The 15,863-nt window shown below is 42.1% G+C and overlaps 1 protein-coding gene across 1 annotated transcript in view; it reads right to left on the minus strand.

Moving 5' to 3' along the window:
- Nucleotides 1-255: 255 nt before the first annotated feature.
- The window catches only part of LOC311583056 (uncharacterized protein), a gene marked incomplete at its 5' end in the record, with an annotated part of 84,986 nt that continues 69,378 nt past the window's right edge, over nucleotides 256-15,863 (minus strand). Inside the window, one exon of the mRNA XM_084756406.1 lies at nucleotides 256-1,834. Within this exon, the coding sequence (XP_084612532.1) occupies nucleotides 802-1,834 (1,033 nt within the window). The 3' untranslated portion in view covers nucleotides 256-801. The remainder of the gene's footprint in view (nucleotides 1,835-15,863) is intronic.

A 15,863-nucleotide genomic window follows, 5' to 3' on the forward strand; every position in this document is an offset into this window, starting at 1 on the left:
GCCGAACTGATAGAAGCAACAGACAAAATGTACCAACATGTTACTTTAGAAAATAAAGGGTCACTTTAATAAAGTAATTCTGCCAGAGGAAATTAAGCCCTGAGTGTAAACATGTGAGCTCTACAATACCAAATCCCAAACAATCCATTCATAGTACTAAATATACAAAGTCAGCATGGTCTTTTTAACACAAAACTGTTTATAATAGTTCAAACACAATCCTTACCATGCTCAACGACAAATATATAACAAATATTTTTCTTTTAAGACACAGGGTATTTATTTATGAATTATAAGACCTATATACAATAAAAGACATACTACACAATCAAGTATTTTAATATGCTTCTTAAATGCAGTGACCTTATTCACACTTTTCTGAATTGACCACGTCAATTTTCAAAATGTATTTGGAAACTATTATGATGTGCAATGTCATTACGATATTGGATACATTCACAGGATTTCCTTCCAGTGTGTGTTCTCTCATGCCTTTGAAAATCATGTGACATAAAAGGCTTTAGCACATTGCTTACATTCATGGAGTTTCTCTCCAGTGTGTGCTCTTTTATGTACGTGGAGACTATGAGATATGCAAAGGATTTACAACACTGCTTATATTAATATGGCTTCTCTCCACTGTGTATTCTTTTATGTATTTGGAAATTACTGTATTGTGCAAAAGCTTTACCACATTGCTTACATTCATAGGGTTTCTCTCCTAGTATGTGTTCTTTCATGACTTTGAAGATGACTTTGTTGAGCAAAGGCTTTACCACATTGCTTACATTCATAGGGTTTCTATCCACTGTGTGTTCTTTCATGATTTTTTAGATGACTGTGTTGGCCAAAGGCTTTACCACATTGGTTACATTCATAGGGTTTCTCTCCAGTGTGTGTTCTTTTATGTATGTGAAGACTATTGTGATATGCAAAGGCTTTACCACATTGCTTACATTCATAGGGTTTCTCTCCACTATGTGTTCTTTCATGACGCTGAAGATAACTGTGCTGTGCAAAGGCTTTACCACATTGGTTACATTCATAGGGTTTCTCTCTAGTGTGTGTTCTTTTATGTATGTGAAGACTATTGTGATATGCAAAGACTTTACCACATTGCTTACATTCATAGGGTTTCTCTCCATTGTGTGTTCTTTCATGATTTTTTAGATGACTGTGTTGGCCAAAGGCTTTACCACATTGGTTACATTCATAGGGTTTCTCTCCAGTGTGTGTTCTTTTATGTATGTGAAGACTATTGTGATATGCAAAGGCTTTACCACATTGCTTACATTCATAGGGTTTCTCTCCACTATGTGTTCTTTCATGACTTTGAAGATAACTGTGTTGTGCAAAGGCTTTACCACACTGCTTACATTCATAGGGTTTCTCTCCAGTATGTGTTCTTTTATGAGTTTGAAGATGAATGTGCTGTGGAAAGGCTTTACCACATTGCTTACATTCATAGGGTTTCTCTCCAGTATGTGTTCTTTTATGAGTGTGAAGATTACTGTGCTGTACAAAGGCTTTACCACATTGCTTACATTCATAGGGTTTCTCTCCAATATGTGTTCTTTCATGAATTTGAAGATAACTACGCTGTGCAAAGGCTTTACCACATTGCCTACATTCATAGGGTTTCTCTCCAGTGTGTGTTCTTTTATGCTTTTGGAGACTATTTAGATGTGTAAAGGATTCATCACACTGGGTACATTCATACAGTTTCTCTCCAGTATCAACTCTTTCAAGTCTTTTAGGATGACTGTGATATGTAAAGGCTTTATCAAATACAGGATATTCGAAGGGTTTTTCTCCCGTTTGATTTCCCTCGTTCCTGCAAAGATAATGGGTACATTTGAAAATTTATCACTTTCAGTACACTTATGAATCGTTTTAAATGTATGAATTAATTTTACACTTTAGTCTAATGATAAAAAATAATCAGATCTTTTCACGTTGTTTACATTTATGGTGCTCCCCTTCTTTGTGAGTTGTTTTGAGACTTTGAAGATAACTGTGATGGTAAGAGCATTTATTACATGGTTCATGTTTGTAGCATCCTTTTTCTATAGGTTTTCATATACTTAAAGAAAACAAGAAGAATTCAGAGCTTTACCACATTGATTCCATTCATAAAATTCCCTAAGGTGTGAGTCATATATTTACAAGTTGAAACAGAACAAAAAGAATCTCCACATTCCTAGTACTCATAGGGATTTGCTGCATCGTGAGTCTCTGGATGATTCTAATGAAGTTGGAAAACCAGTGAACTGAAAACTTGCATCACATTCAGAAAGTCTACTCAAAAGTGGGGACTACTACATAGCTTCTGTTTGTTCGGGGACACAGAGGTACGGTGCTTCTTTTAATACCGCATTGCTCACATGGCCTGTATCCATTGTGACATAAGATATAGCTATTAAAAGAAGAATAACAAGAGAAAGGGCTCCACATTGCAGTCACACACTTTGATGTTTGTTCCTCATAGACATGTGGTGTAAGGATTAAGGTTTCTCCACAACAACCTTCTTGACTCTCACAAACTGTCCCCTCACTAAACTGCTTTACTCTAGACTATGTGCTTATTAGAAACTTTTGAACATATACTTATCACTTCTCCCATAGGTGTACTTTCTGTGCACATTGAGATACATGCTACACGTATAACATGGTATGACACTAAGGGAGCCAGGTGTGGTGGCATATATCTTTAATCCCAGCACTTGGGAGTCAGAGGCAGGCAGAGTGCTGTGAGTTCCAGGCTAGTTTGCTTGGTCTACAAAGTGAGTCTAGGACAGCCAAGGATACACAGAGAAACCCAGTCTTGAAACACACACACACACACACACACACACACACACACAAAAACACGTTGAGGGACATGGTTTTGTGAGAATGTATTCATCCCCAATACACATAAAGCAGTGCTTTCCTTTAAAATACGCAGGACATATTAAATTTTCTTGGGAGGCATATTCATATCAGCTTGCACATGAGATTTACCTTTCATATCTCCTAGATCTTTGACACTGTTCTTCAATAGTGTGGCCTCTCCAATTGTATCCTAAAACATAGTACCAGAAAATATATGATATATCTTTGGAAATTAGGTCAAACTTACCATACTATCTTCAGTGACTCTTAGAACCATGCCTGACTTAATCACCTCATCTCTCTCACTTTCAATTCAAATTACAAAACAGCATCAATACCAATGAAACAGTTGCCCTGTATTTTAAAAATTGAAAACAAAAAATTTTGTCACAGTCTTACCTATAGTGGTGAGATTCCAATAGGTCTCCAGCATCACATCTTTGTAGAGATTCTTCTGGGAAGGATCCAGCAAAGCCCACTCTTCCCGAGTGAAGTTCACATGCACATCATCCAAGTTCACTGCACCCTAAAATGTCCCGTACATGTGTACAACAGGAAGCATGATAGTGACCACACTGGAAATGTATAATTCTCTGACATAGAATTCATATAATTCTGGGCTTCGTTCACTTATTTTCTGACACAGAAGCTCTAATGTACTCACCAAGTCATGTTAGGTGACTTAGGTCACCTAGGAAAGTTAATAAGATTCTCCTCTATCATGTCTAAACTCTTTGAATAGGATATAGCCTTTCAAGAGAAATGAAAATTAACAGATAAGGAAACAGAGAGAGAGAAGAGAGAGAAAGAGAGAGAGAGAGAGAGAGAGAGAGAGAGAGAGAGAGAGAGAGAGAGAGAGAAAGGTAAGAACCATCAACAGTACTGAGCCCTCATCAGAGAAACTGTATGAACTGTTACTAAAGACTAAAAACAAAACAAAAGAAAAGAAAAAAGGGCAAGCTGGTTGTACTGGCTCATCCCTTTAATAAGAGTGCTTAGGAGGCAGAGGCAGGGTCATCTCATTGAGTTGGATGACAGACTGGTTTATGCCATGAGCTCAGGGACACACAGATGTAGTTATTAAGACCTGACTCCTACAAAAATCAAGGAATGAAACAGAAAAACCCCAGAGGACTTTACTGAAGTTCCTACAAAGAATTGCACACTCACTCTAGTTCTGTATTCATCTTAAAGATTCCTGAAGTGCCGAGCTTAAACTGTAACACTGACAAGATCGTACTAACAGCAAATGCATGTTACACATGAACAGATTTTTGGGAACCAGGCAAAGAAACTAATTCTCACTACTCTCATTTTTGTTTTCAGACTCTAACCATAAGGAAGAGTGGCCTAGAGCATTTCCATGCTGCCCCCATTCTGTGGGAAACCCCCTACTGTAGATTCTTCCTATTTTAAAGAATAAATGTTTCTTGGCCCAAACACTTAAGATAAAAATTGCTGCATTGTGAATACAGCCTTCAAGAGAAAGCTCACTTTCCTTCCCATGTGTTCCCTCCCTACTATAGCTTCTGCCTACATCCTGACCAAGCCTGGTACTCAAGGACAACTTCTCCATCTTGTTGGCAGGGTCAATCACGTTCATGTTCCCAAGTCCAGAAGGCCACTCCTATCCTGATTGATGGAAACTTCCTGGCTCAACCCCTGAATCAAAATATGATGGGACAATGTTCTGGTTCCCCTTCCTCCACATTTTTCCCCCATTCTTTACAAATATTGTACAGTCTCTGTTCAAGGATGCAGGTCAGATCCCAATGTGGCCGCATCCCTGTGCTCAGGAAATAAAGGTTTCATTTTCAGTTGTTCTACCTATAGTGAGTTTTCTTTGCTTCCACCTCAAACACAACAAGATAAAATATTAGCAGTATAAATGTTGGTTTCCTTTTTGTTCCTTTTTTTTCCCATTTTTTTTTCCGAGACAGGTATTTTCTTTGTAGCCTTCACTGTTCTGTTCTTCCTTCTTTAGACCAGCCTGGCCTCAAACACATAGCAATCCACCTGCCTCTGCATCCTTGACGGATGGGATTAAAGGTTTGCTCCACCACACCTGGCTGCAAGGGTTGATATTAAGTGAATTACATGGGCAGGAGAGATGTCTCAGCAGTTCAGAGATCTTGATGATCTTGCAAATAATTAGGTTCAATGGCCAGTACTTACATGGCTGCTCACAACTACCAATTATTCCAAGTTCACGAGTTCTGAGGCCACCTACCGATTACTGTGAAGTCCAGGCACATATGGGGTGCACTGTAAACATGTTTTTGTTTTAATCCCAAGCGTGGAATGTGAAACTGTCTTGTGTGAGGGTGTTTGGTGTTTGTCTATTAGAAAAAGAACTGCCTCATGTGGAGAAATGTTCTTTGCCATTTGAAGAACATCCTGCATGGACTATGGGAGAGTAAATATAGTCCAAATACGAAAGATCAATCCCTTTTGCATACCTTTATATTGCCTGGCTGCTCAGAGTTGCTCCTGCTTTGAGATGCTCTGAGAGATACAGTCCTGGGAACCCTTGCAGGCTTCCGCTGTTGCCATTGCACTCACGTTTGCTGAATGTTGGGTTTGCTGATGAAGGGATCAGCTGGAATCCTGATAGCTAAGAGTGGAACCTCCCTCCAAGGAACTGAGTGTAAGAAGGTGACCTCCATAGTCCCTATCAGCCCTTTTCTCTCCTAATGTGAGTTGCTGCATTGAAAGGGTGATAGAGGCATTAATGAGCCCCAAATAAAGTAGGCTCTTTAAAAAATTATTTATTTATTATGAATACAGTGTTCTGCCTGCATGTACACTTGCAGGACAGAAGAGGGCATTACCTCACATTACAGATGATTTTGAGCCACCATGTGGTTGCTGGAAATTGAACACGGGAAGTTTGGAAGAGCAGGTGGTGCTCTTAACCACTGAGCCATCCCTCCAGCTCTAAAGCAGGCTTTAAAAAGATCAAAGCCTGCATTGCATCATCATGCTCATAGGCAAAGACTCATATTCATCAAAAAAATTCAAGACAAACAAAACATGTAGGAAGAATGCCACACACCTGCAATATAACAACTCAGAAGGCTCAGGGTGTATTAGTGTCATGAATACATGCCATCCTGAGAAAGAGAATATATAGTCTCTGCCAAATTTCAATATCCAACATGTGGATGAAGGTCAGCAAACAGCATATGCTTGACAAGTACAAGAACCTACATTCCAGGCACATCAGACACTAACATAACATGAAAAGAAACCAAAAGCCAGCAAAGTTGGCCTACATCTAATCCCAGCACTCTGGAGAGAGTCAGGTGGACCTCTAAGCTGGAGGCCTGCCTGGTCTACGTATAGAGAAACTTTGTCTTCAAAAACAACAACAACTAATCTAACATTAGAAGAACATTCGGCTAGCAAATTAGCTTAGCACTGAACAGCAATTGCATCTACTCTATTTTATGTCATTCAGGAATAGTCTACAATGGTGAGGGCTTGAGAAGGAAACTGATGAGTTTCAACCACAACACAGTAGACAGGAAGACAGGAAGTTGGTTGAGTCCACAGACACTCAAGTCACATCCCCAATAAGGAATCTAGAGAGGGTCCGACTACAAAAACTTCCATAAGCTCCTCCCATAACCCACAAATCGCAAACAAGTGTGCAAAGACATCATCCTCTCTGGGAGTGTTTGTGTTTTTATTCCATCTGACTCTTGTCACCTTGGGCTCATGGTCATCCCATGATGAAAATGCATTTAGTCTAACTTCAATGATCCGAATAGTCTGCAACAGCCTGGACACTGTTCAAATGTCCAAAGTCTCTTCTGACTCTCAAGACTATCTCTTGATGGCCACATCTTGTCAATTCAGAAAACAAGCTACAACTTTCTAATCTTCACTGGCATAGAATAGCCCTTCCCATTCCAAAGAGAGGAATGTGTGCTGAGTGAGAGAAGATAGGACCAGGGCGAGAAACCATGATAGAAGGCAAAGAATAAATTCTCTATCTCTGTCTCAGATACATGCAGCTGCAGTATCAAAGGGTTTAGATGTCCCTATCCCTGAAACCTGTCACACATCTCTCATATTGGTTACTTCCACTCCCTACATGCATCTCTCCATGGCTGACTTCTCATAGCTCAGTTAACTCAACATCTTGTGGTCTCCAAATACAACCCAGGCTTTCTTATCCTTATACCTTCAGGCAATGAACTCTCACAGTCTCCTCACTGGGGCTATGACTCTGGAAATAGAGAGCAGGAATAGTGCTGAACTGAAACCACAGAGGAAGAAGCTTCTTCCTTCCAGGAACAGTATAGCATGGGTGAGTGCTCCTGTCAATCTGGCTTCTATATTGGGATGGCTCATACCTTCCTTGGACCACAGTTAAAGCAGGTTTTGTAGGAAGTTCCTTCCTGGGACTAGAAATAACTTGGCCTACCCTTCCCTTAATTCAAGACTTAAGAGGATCAAGTGTCACCCTTAGCGCATCATCGTAGGCTTCCAATCCAGAGCAAGGGCCTGCCCTGGAATGGTGACCACCTCCTTGAAAGTTCCTGCCTCGGTGTCAGCATTGGTCTGCATCTGATACTACCTACTGCTCTTCTTTCCCTACAAACCACAGACTTTGTGTTTATTTCTACACCATTTGTTACTTTTTTACATTCTGGTCCTTATGAGCCACTAGTAAAAATCATCCAAAGAGTCAATAGTCCATCTAGGATATCAGCTCATTATTTAATTATCCTGCATTACTCAATTTCTCAAGGCAGGAGAAGATTAAGAAACATTTTGGACCAAAATATCACACAGATGACTACTAGCTGCAGAATTATGGAGTCTATTTTCTACTGAAATCCTATGACCTGGACTTCCTTTGTCTGCATTACTCTCAAAACTCCTTCCACATCCTACAAGAACAGCTGATTAAACTCTGTAAACACATTTCTAAGCCTTTTGCATTTCAAGTCCTGACGTTTTCCATATTCCTCCAAAAGAGAGCATCATCAGGTCTGTCCAGCAGCAACATCACTATTTGTGTACCACTCTTTTTTTTTAATAACTTGCTACTCTGCTGCTTTGACTGAATTCTCTAACCTAAACCAACTCAGGTAACAAACGAGTTTTTGGATGGTTCTTTCGAATCACAGCCCATTTTTTCGGGAGCTTAGGATACAAACTCATGTAAAAAGAAATGTAGTAGGGCTGGAGAGATGGCTAGAGTTTAAGAGCACTGACTGTTCTTCCTTCCAGAAGTCCAGAGTTCAATTCCCAGCTACCACATGGTGGCTCAGAGCCATCTATAATGTGATCTGATGCCCTCTTCTGGTCTGCAGGTGTACATGCAGGTAGAGCACTGTATGCATAATTAATTAACTATGGGCAAACATGGTGTCCTAGCTTTCTCTCTTGCCTGGCCACTGTCCCATGCTCAGCCAGCTCCCTTATCCAGCCCACGTCCACTTGCTTAGAGACATTGCCATTCTCATCAGAAGAGCCTTGCCACATCAATTGTGTTGATGAATCAATACAATTGTTGACTGACAGAGCAACCAGCCAGTGTGGTAGGGGCAAGCCCTCAACTGATGACTGTAGATACTGCAATGTTCTGAAATGAACCTAATTAGGACACACAGGAATATCAGAAAGTGTTTAAAACCTTCAAAAATGTGTTAACCATAGCAATCAATATTGATTATTGCAAAAACTAGCAAATACAGATGTGCCACGAAAAGAGCACATTTTGAGGCTCTAAGATTAAGAAGAGAAAACTCTTTGTCTCACAGAAATTCTTCAAACCAACAAAAACTCAAGGAACTCATAACATAATATAGTAAATCTTCATAAGACAAAGACAGGTGAAGGTGCAAAGGAACATTGATTCCCCAGATGCAATTGTGAGGCTTCCTCCCTCTGTTTGTTAACCTAGGCCAACTATGTTTCCTGAGTCTTACTGCTGAATAAGCTCACCTGAAGAGACCCCATTAAGAGCAGTCAGACTCCATTTTGTGACAAGCATCTACACTTCCTTGTTAGCACACAGACCTCTACCCTGGTCCTGGGAGAATTCCCTGGACAGGGTCAGGCTCACCAAGAACTACTGATTACAAATAACGTTCCTACTCTAGGAAGAGTGTTTGTGCCTTCAGTGCTGGGAGAATTCTCTGTATCGGGTCAGGTTGACCACAAACTATGTTTATGTTCAGCATACTCTGAGGCCTTGTTAATCCACAGACATTCCCCAGCCCCTCGCTCCACAAGACCAAACCCAGGAACTGCATAGAGGAGAGAAGAGAGGTAGATCTGCAGCAGGGAGAACTGAGCAGGAAGTTTGCTTAAGGGAAACCAAGTGTTGGTTGAACAACTAGCTAGAGGAACTAGTTGTTGAGATGGTGAGGAACGGAGGAAAAGGAAATACTCAGGCATAAGCGGTAGAAGCTGAAGGTCTTGAAGCCCAGGAGAACTTTTCTTCTGCCTCTCTATCTGTCTCCGCTCTGTCTCCTTTGCTGTCTGTCTGACTTCTCTCACCTTGCTTGCTTGCTGTCCTGCTAACTAACTTCTTTCTTGCTGTTCCCCATCTACCTATCCCTCTTGCCATTCCCTATCTATCCCCCTCTCTTGCTGTTCCCCATCTCACTCTAGCTTACTCTCGCATGTCTCTTACTTGCTTGCCCTCTCCTTGGGCCAACCCCAGATTTTATTGAAATGAAGTTCAATTATTTGTTGTTACTAATTACATCATGATTTTCCCATCATTTACAGTCACTAGGGCAATCAAAAATCAACAGAGTAACAAGGAAATATAAAAGTTCTGTAACCTACAACAAAAAATCATTTTTAAGGCAATGGGCAGCATCACCTGATCTTTATTTTTTAAATGATACAGAGGAAAGTCTAATCATACATTTCCCCAGGCTACAGCCAATGTGTTTACAAGGTCATAGCATCATCATACCTTGAGCTAAATATTATTGAAAGAAACACTTGATCTACTTCCAGTCTCAGACCAACAGCTGTGCTATCCAAGCCTAGGCTAACTGCCAAGTGGTCCTCTGTCGTAAAATATCTGTAAAACATGATGATCCAAGACCCTTCTAGGGCTCTCAAAGCATTTTTTAACAAATGTTTCTACAGGAAACAGTGTCTAGTCAAGTACTGTTATGTCAAGGTATTAAGTTTCTTTCATGCAGTTTCTGCTTGGGTTCTCACAGTCAGAGCAAAAAACTATCATGGTCGCAAGGCGTTGGAAAGATGCCCTTTCAACATTCTCTATGGGAAAAAGTTTTCCCTGTATGAAGTTGCTAAGGGCTGAAGAATAGAGTGAAAAAAAAAACAGTTTTAGGAGAAATGCCAGATTTCTAAAACAGCTTTACACTTGGACCATACCAGATATTTAGGGACAGTAGTGATTAGCCAGAGATCCTTGGAACTTTGTCAATCAAAGCCTCCACAGTTGTTCTAGATGTCTAGAGATCATGTTGGATTGTTGGAGGCCTCTGGAATTTTGCCAAGAAAAACCTTTATGACCTGTCCTCCTGTCTGTGACACCCAGATATATATGGAACTGTCCCCGGCGACAACCTGGCCAGGAACAGTGAAAGGTCAATTAGAACTGCTTTGTCTAGTTAGTAAAAGCATCTGGAGTCAGAGCCTACCACCCTGTTCCATGACAACCCCTGACTGAGCTGATTGTGGTAAATAATTGATTCCTGAGAACATGATGGCTCACTATGAATACATTGTGCATGGGACTAGGTGGGATGCATCCAGACCTTCACCACTCTCTGGTCCCTGAGACCCAGGACCCAGTCCCTTCTCAGCGTTGCCCCTAGAGATGCATCTCCCCCCTCTATGCTTCCGGTCATCAGCACAGACCATCCCCATCTGCCCTTCTCCTCCTACCTCATCTCTTTCCCTGAGCCACTAACTATGGGTGCACACACCCTGCTCAACCACAAGCCCTGATGGACAGAAGACCACGTAGTCTGTCCAAAGATATCCCACTATCTGTTACAACAGACCCAATTCTTACACACTGTACAGAATACCAGGGAAAGCGTCCTCCCCACTTTCCATGTCTCCTAGAGAACACAGGCCATACCCAACTGCCTCATCTCTGTGTCCAAGCCCCTATCTGGGCAGGCACATTCCTGATCAACCACATTCCATGCCTGCCCAAAGCCCAGGTGGGCTGTCAACAGATCTACAACCTTATCTCCTCGGCCCAGACCTTGATTTTCTTTTTCTTTTTTTTTTTTTTTTCGAGACAGGGTTTCTCTATGTATCCTTGGCTGTCCTGGACTCACTTTGTAGACCAGGTTAGCCTCAAACTCACAGCGATCTGCCTGCCTCTGCCTCCCAAGTGCTGGGATTAAAGGCGTGCACCACCACCACCCGGCCAGACCTTGATTTTCACAATTGCCCCAAGCACTGGACTGGACAACAGAGGCAGCTTCCTCTCCCCCATCCCATCCACACCTCCTGTGGATCCCTAAAGCCATCTCTCCCTGAACTCCTTTTGCCAGCCTCTAAGAACAGTAAGCATTCTCCATGAACACAGCAGCAAAGCAGAACAGTAAAAAGTTGAATACTCAGCCAAGACACTGTCAGACTACCCAGCGAGCAAACAGAAACCTGGAAACAATACTCCCACATCTACAAGACAAACCCAGAAATCAACACCCACACCAATAATCAGGTCAAACCCACATACCTGGATACCAGCACAGGAGCATAATCAATAATAGCCAGGAATTATGTCACCAACAAGGACAAGCTATCCTATCACAGCAGGTCCTGAATATCCCAACCTAGCTGAAGGCACAAGAAAAAAGCTTCAGGCCGGGCGTGGTGGCTCAGGCCTTTAATCCCAGCACTCAGGAGTCAGAGGCATGTGGATCGCTGTGAGTTCAAGGCCAGCCTGGTCTACAAAGGGAGTCCAGGACAGCCAAGGCTACACAGAGTAACCCTGTCTCAAAAAAAACCAAAAAAGAAAAAAAGAAAAAAAACCTTCATAGAGGTCCTTAAAGGAAATTAATACATTCCTTGAAGAGATCCAGGAAAACACAATCAAACAACTGGAGAAACACAATAAACCCCTTGAATAAAGCCAAGATACACTAAGCAATGCTTGAATGAAGACATAAAACACTCAAAATCTTAAAATGGAATTAGAAACAATAAAGAAAACTGAAAAATTGGGCAATCCTGGAAATGAAAGTCTTAGGATGACAACGTGAACTACAGTGGCAGGAGACCCTCACAGATTGTATATGAAAGGGAGAATCTTGGGAATTGATGATTCAATAGAAAAAAATGGATACATCATTAAAAATAAGAGCGGATCCAACCTAAGTTTCCTGGCGCAAAACGACAAGGGACTCTGCAATCTTATCAGAAGACCAAAACTATGACTAATTGCAATAGAGGAAGAGGTAGAATACCACCTCAGAGGTCCAGAAAATATTTTAACAAATCCATAAAAAGAAAAATTTCCTAACTTAAAGAAGATGTCTCTCAAGGTACAAGAAGCATGCAAAATAACAAATGGATTGGTCCAGAATAGAAAGTCCCCTTGGCACATAATAATAAAAGCACTAGACATGAGAAAGAATATGAAAAGCTGCAACAGAAAGTAAAACACAACAACCAGGTAACACATACAGGCTGACGTATTATAATTGCACCTGTCTCTCAATGCAGACTCTAAAAGTAGAAGGGCTTGGACACATGTGCTGCAGGCTTTAAAAAACTACAGATGACAACCCGGATTACTATACAAGAAAAGTTTCAATCACCATAAATGGATAAAATAAGATATTCTCAGGCCAGGCAGTGGTGGCGCACGCCTTTAATCCTAGCACCTGGTAGGAAGAGGCAGGCGGATCGCTGTGAGTTCAAGGTCGGCCTGGTCTACAAAGTGAATCCAGGACAGCCAAGACTACACAGAGAGTCCCTGTCTCGAAAAACCAAAAAAAAAAAAAAAAAGATATTCTCTGATAAAGCCAAAATTTAACAATATTTATCTACAAATATAGCTTTACACAGGGTGCTAGAAAGAAAAATCCAACTCAAGGAGGTTAACTAAACCCATGAAGACACAGGACATAACTAACCTCACATGAGCAAAACCAAAAGAATGGAAGGTGTACATACATATAATACGCTTGAGACATACACATATATACACACACTAACACATGACAACCACCACCAATAACAGCAACAAAACACCAGGAATTAATAGGCACTGTTCATTGATATCTGTCAATATCACGACCTCAACTTACCAATAAAAAGACACCGGCTACCAGAATGGATGCTAAAACAGAATCCATCCTTCTACTGCCTACAACAAATACAGTTCAACAGCAAGGACAGACATTGCCTCAAGGCAAAGGGCGGCAAAAAGAGATTCTGAGCAAATGGACCTAAGAATCAAGCTGCTATGGCCACTTTAATATCTAAAAAATAGACTTCAAACAAAAAGTCATTGAGATGGGGAAGGACACTGCATATTCAACAGAGAAAAGTCTACCATGATATCTTTTACATTCTTAACATCTATGTCCCAACACCAGAGCACCCAACATTGTAAAAGAAAGTGCATCTTAAATCACCATAGACCTTCATGCACTTATAGTGGGACACTTCACTATCTCACTCTTAACAAGAAACGGGTCTTTAGGAAAAAAGAAAACAAAACAGAGAACTACCCCAGGTAATCGATGTTAAAAGCCAAAACAATCAAATTGATATTTACAGAACATTCCACCCAAACACAAAAGAATATACCCCCTTCTCAGCAATTCAGGCAACTTTCTCCAAAATTGATGATACCCAAACAAAGCGCAAGTCTCAACAGATACAAAGTCGTTGTAGTGACCTTGCAAACTATCAGACCACCCAGGATTAAAGGGGCACACCATCACCAACAGACACAAGAGAAAGCATAGAAACTCAGGGAAACTGAACAACTCTCCACAGAATGGAAAAAGGGTGAAGATAGCAGTGTGCAGGGTGTGGTGGTGCATGCCTGCAATTCCAGACTCTGGGGGGCAGAGGCAGGAGGAGCTCTGTGAGCTCCAGGCCAGCCTGGTCTACAAAGTGAGTCCAGGACAGCCAGCGCTAACCAGAGAAACTCTGTCTCAGAAACAGAAAAGAAAAAGAAAAAAGAAGAAATACAGTGTTAGTAAACAGGCAGCAATGGAGCCACCCCTAGAGGCACTGATGCCCATGGAAAACAGAAAATACAAAGCCGCCCAGGAAGCACGTCTTCTGAAACAAGCCACCACCAGCAGGCAGGATTCAGGTCTATTAAAGCACTTGGGCACCTTGTGTGCATGCGTGTGCACTTTCTGCACTAGAGCAAGGTAGATTGTAGAGGGAATTCCTCCCTTTCCCCAAGCCATCTCCTAACCATCTCCAAAGACTGTCTCGGTATTCCCTTCCCATTAAAAAAAAAAAAAAAAAAAAAAAAAAAAAGCAAAAAACAAAAACAAAAACAAAAAACCCAAATCAACAATCTAGCATGGATCTGTCGCATGGCATGATTTCTTTTTCAGCGTACAGTCCGGCTGCATACATGCTAACATAAAGGCTACAGAAAACATTGAAAATGGCTACTCAGTCTATGCAAACTAATGGAATACAATGAGCAGTCCCCATTAAGAGGCCACAGTCCGGTCCAGAGAGTGACTAGGACCACTCCAGGGAGGACCCGCCACACCAGCTCCCACTGCTCAGCTGCCGGCTCCTCCTGGTTGTGGGCAGTGACCCTGTGCTCACCATGTCTCGCCTTCGGAGCTAGCGGGAGCTCCCCTCACAGGACACAGCAGTTGCCCTCAGCACATCACCCCAAACCATTAAAGCCTCCTCAGCTACACAGTGGAACCTGCAGCATGGGACCAGGAATAACTCCCCTCCTTTTCCTGCTGACAATTCTGCCTCAAGGCTCTGATTGGCTAGTGTGTCTTGAGTGACATGAGCAGAAGGGAAGCAGCACAGCGGGTCCTGGCCCAGGCTTCCAGCCCAAGGCCAGTCCTTTTCAGGATCTGCAGAGCTTTTCATTTCCATAGCGCTTGTGCCTGTCCTCCTATACTCAACCCCTTTGTCTTCTCACCCTGCCCCAGGGAGGACCAGCCACTCCAGCTCCTGCTGCTCAGCTGCCTGCTCCTCCCTAGGTGTGCAGTGACCACGCCTTCAACGCCTTGGGACCTTGGAGCTTGTCTCAGCTCCCTTCAAGGCCCTCAGCAGGCACTTGCCCTTCTTCCTCCTGGAAGCAAGGAAGATACCGTGTATGGCCCATTACTCAGCTGCCATGGACTTATCCGTCGGCCCCACAACTGCCCACAGTATTAACACTTAAAGAGAGAGTTTAGGAAACAAGATTTTTATTTTGTGATTTCATGCAGGGTTCAGGTAAACTGTAGCTACTTTTCACGTGGTACACTTTGGACAATACTGTGGAGTTGTGACAAGCAAGAAACAGATTTTGTGTGTCTGTGAGTGTGTGTGTGTGTGTGTGTGTGTGTGTGTGTGTGTGTGTGTGTGTGTGTGTAGATACGTGTATAGGTAGGTATATATCTATATATCCAGCACACACCAAAACAAAAACACAGCTGTATTAGTGAATGTTCTCTACATGAACAGAACTAATATAGTGAATCTACATTTATAGAAAGTGGGTTTAAGGGCTGGGAAGTGGTGGCACACACCTTTAATCCCAGCACTTGCAAGGCAGAGGCAGGCAGATCTATGTGAGTTCGAGGACAGCCTGGGCTACAGAGTGAGTTCCAGGACAGCCAGAGCTGGTACACAGAGAAACCCTGTCTCTAAAAGTAAAACAAACCAAACAAACCAAAAAGTGGATTCAAGCCTGGCTGTGCTGCCACATGCCTTTAATCACTGCACTCAGGAGGTAGAGGCAGATAGATCCTTGAGTTCAAGCCCAGCCTGGTCTACAGTGTGTCTTCAGAGTAGCTAACAGCCTGCCCAAG

The sequence above is a fragment of the Acomys minous genome, assembly GCF_964271855.1.
Source record: "Acomys minous genome assembly, chromosome: 14".
Lineage (NCBI taxonomy): Eukaryota > Metazoa > Chordata > Mammalia > Rodentia > Muridae > Acomys > Acomys minous.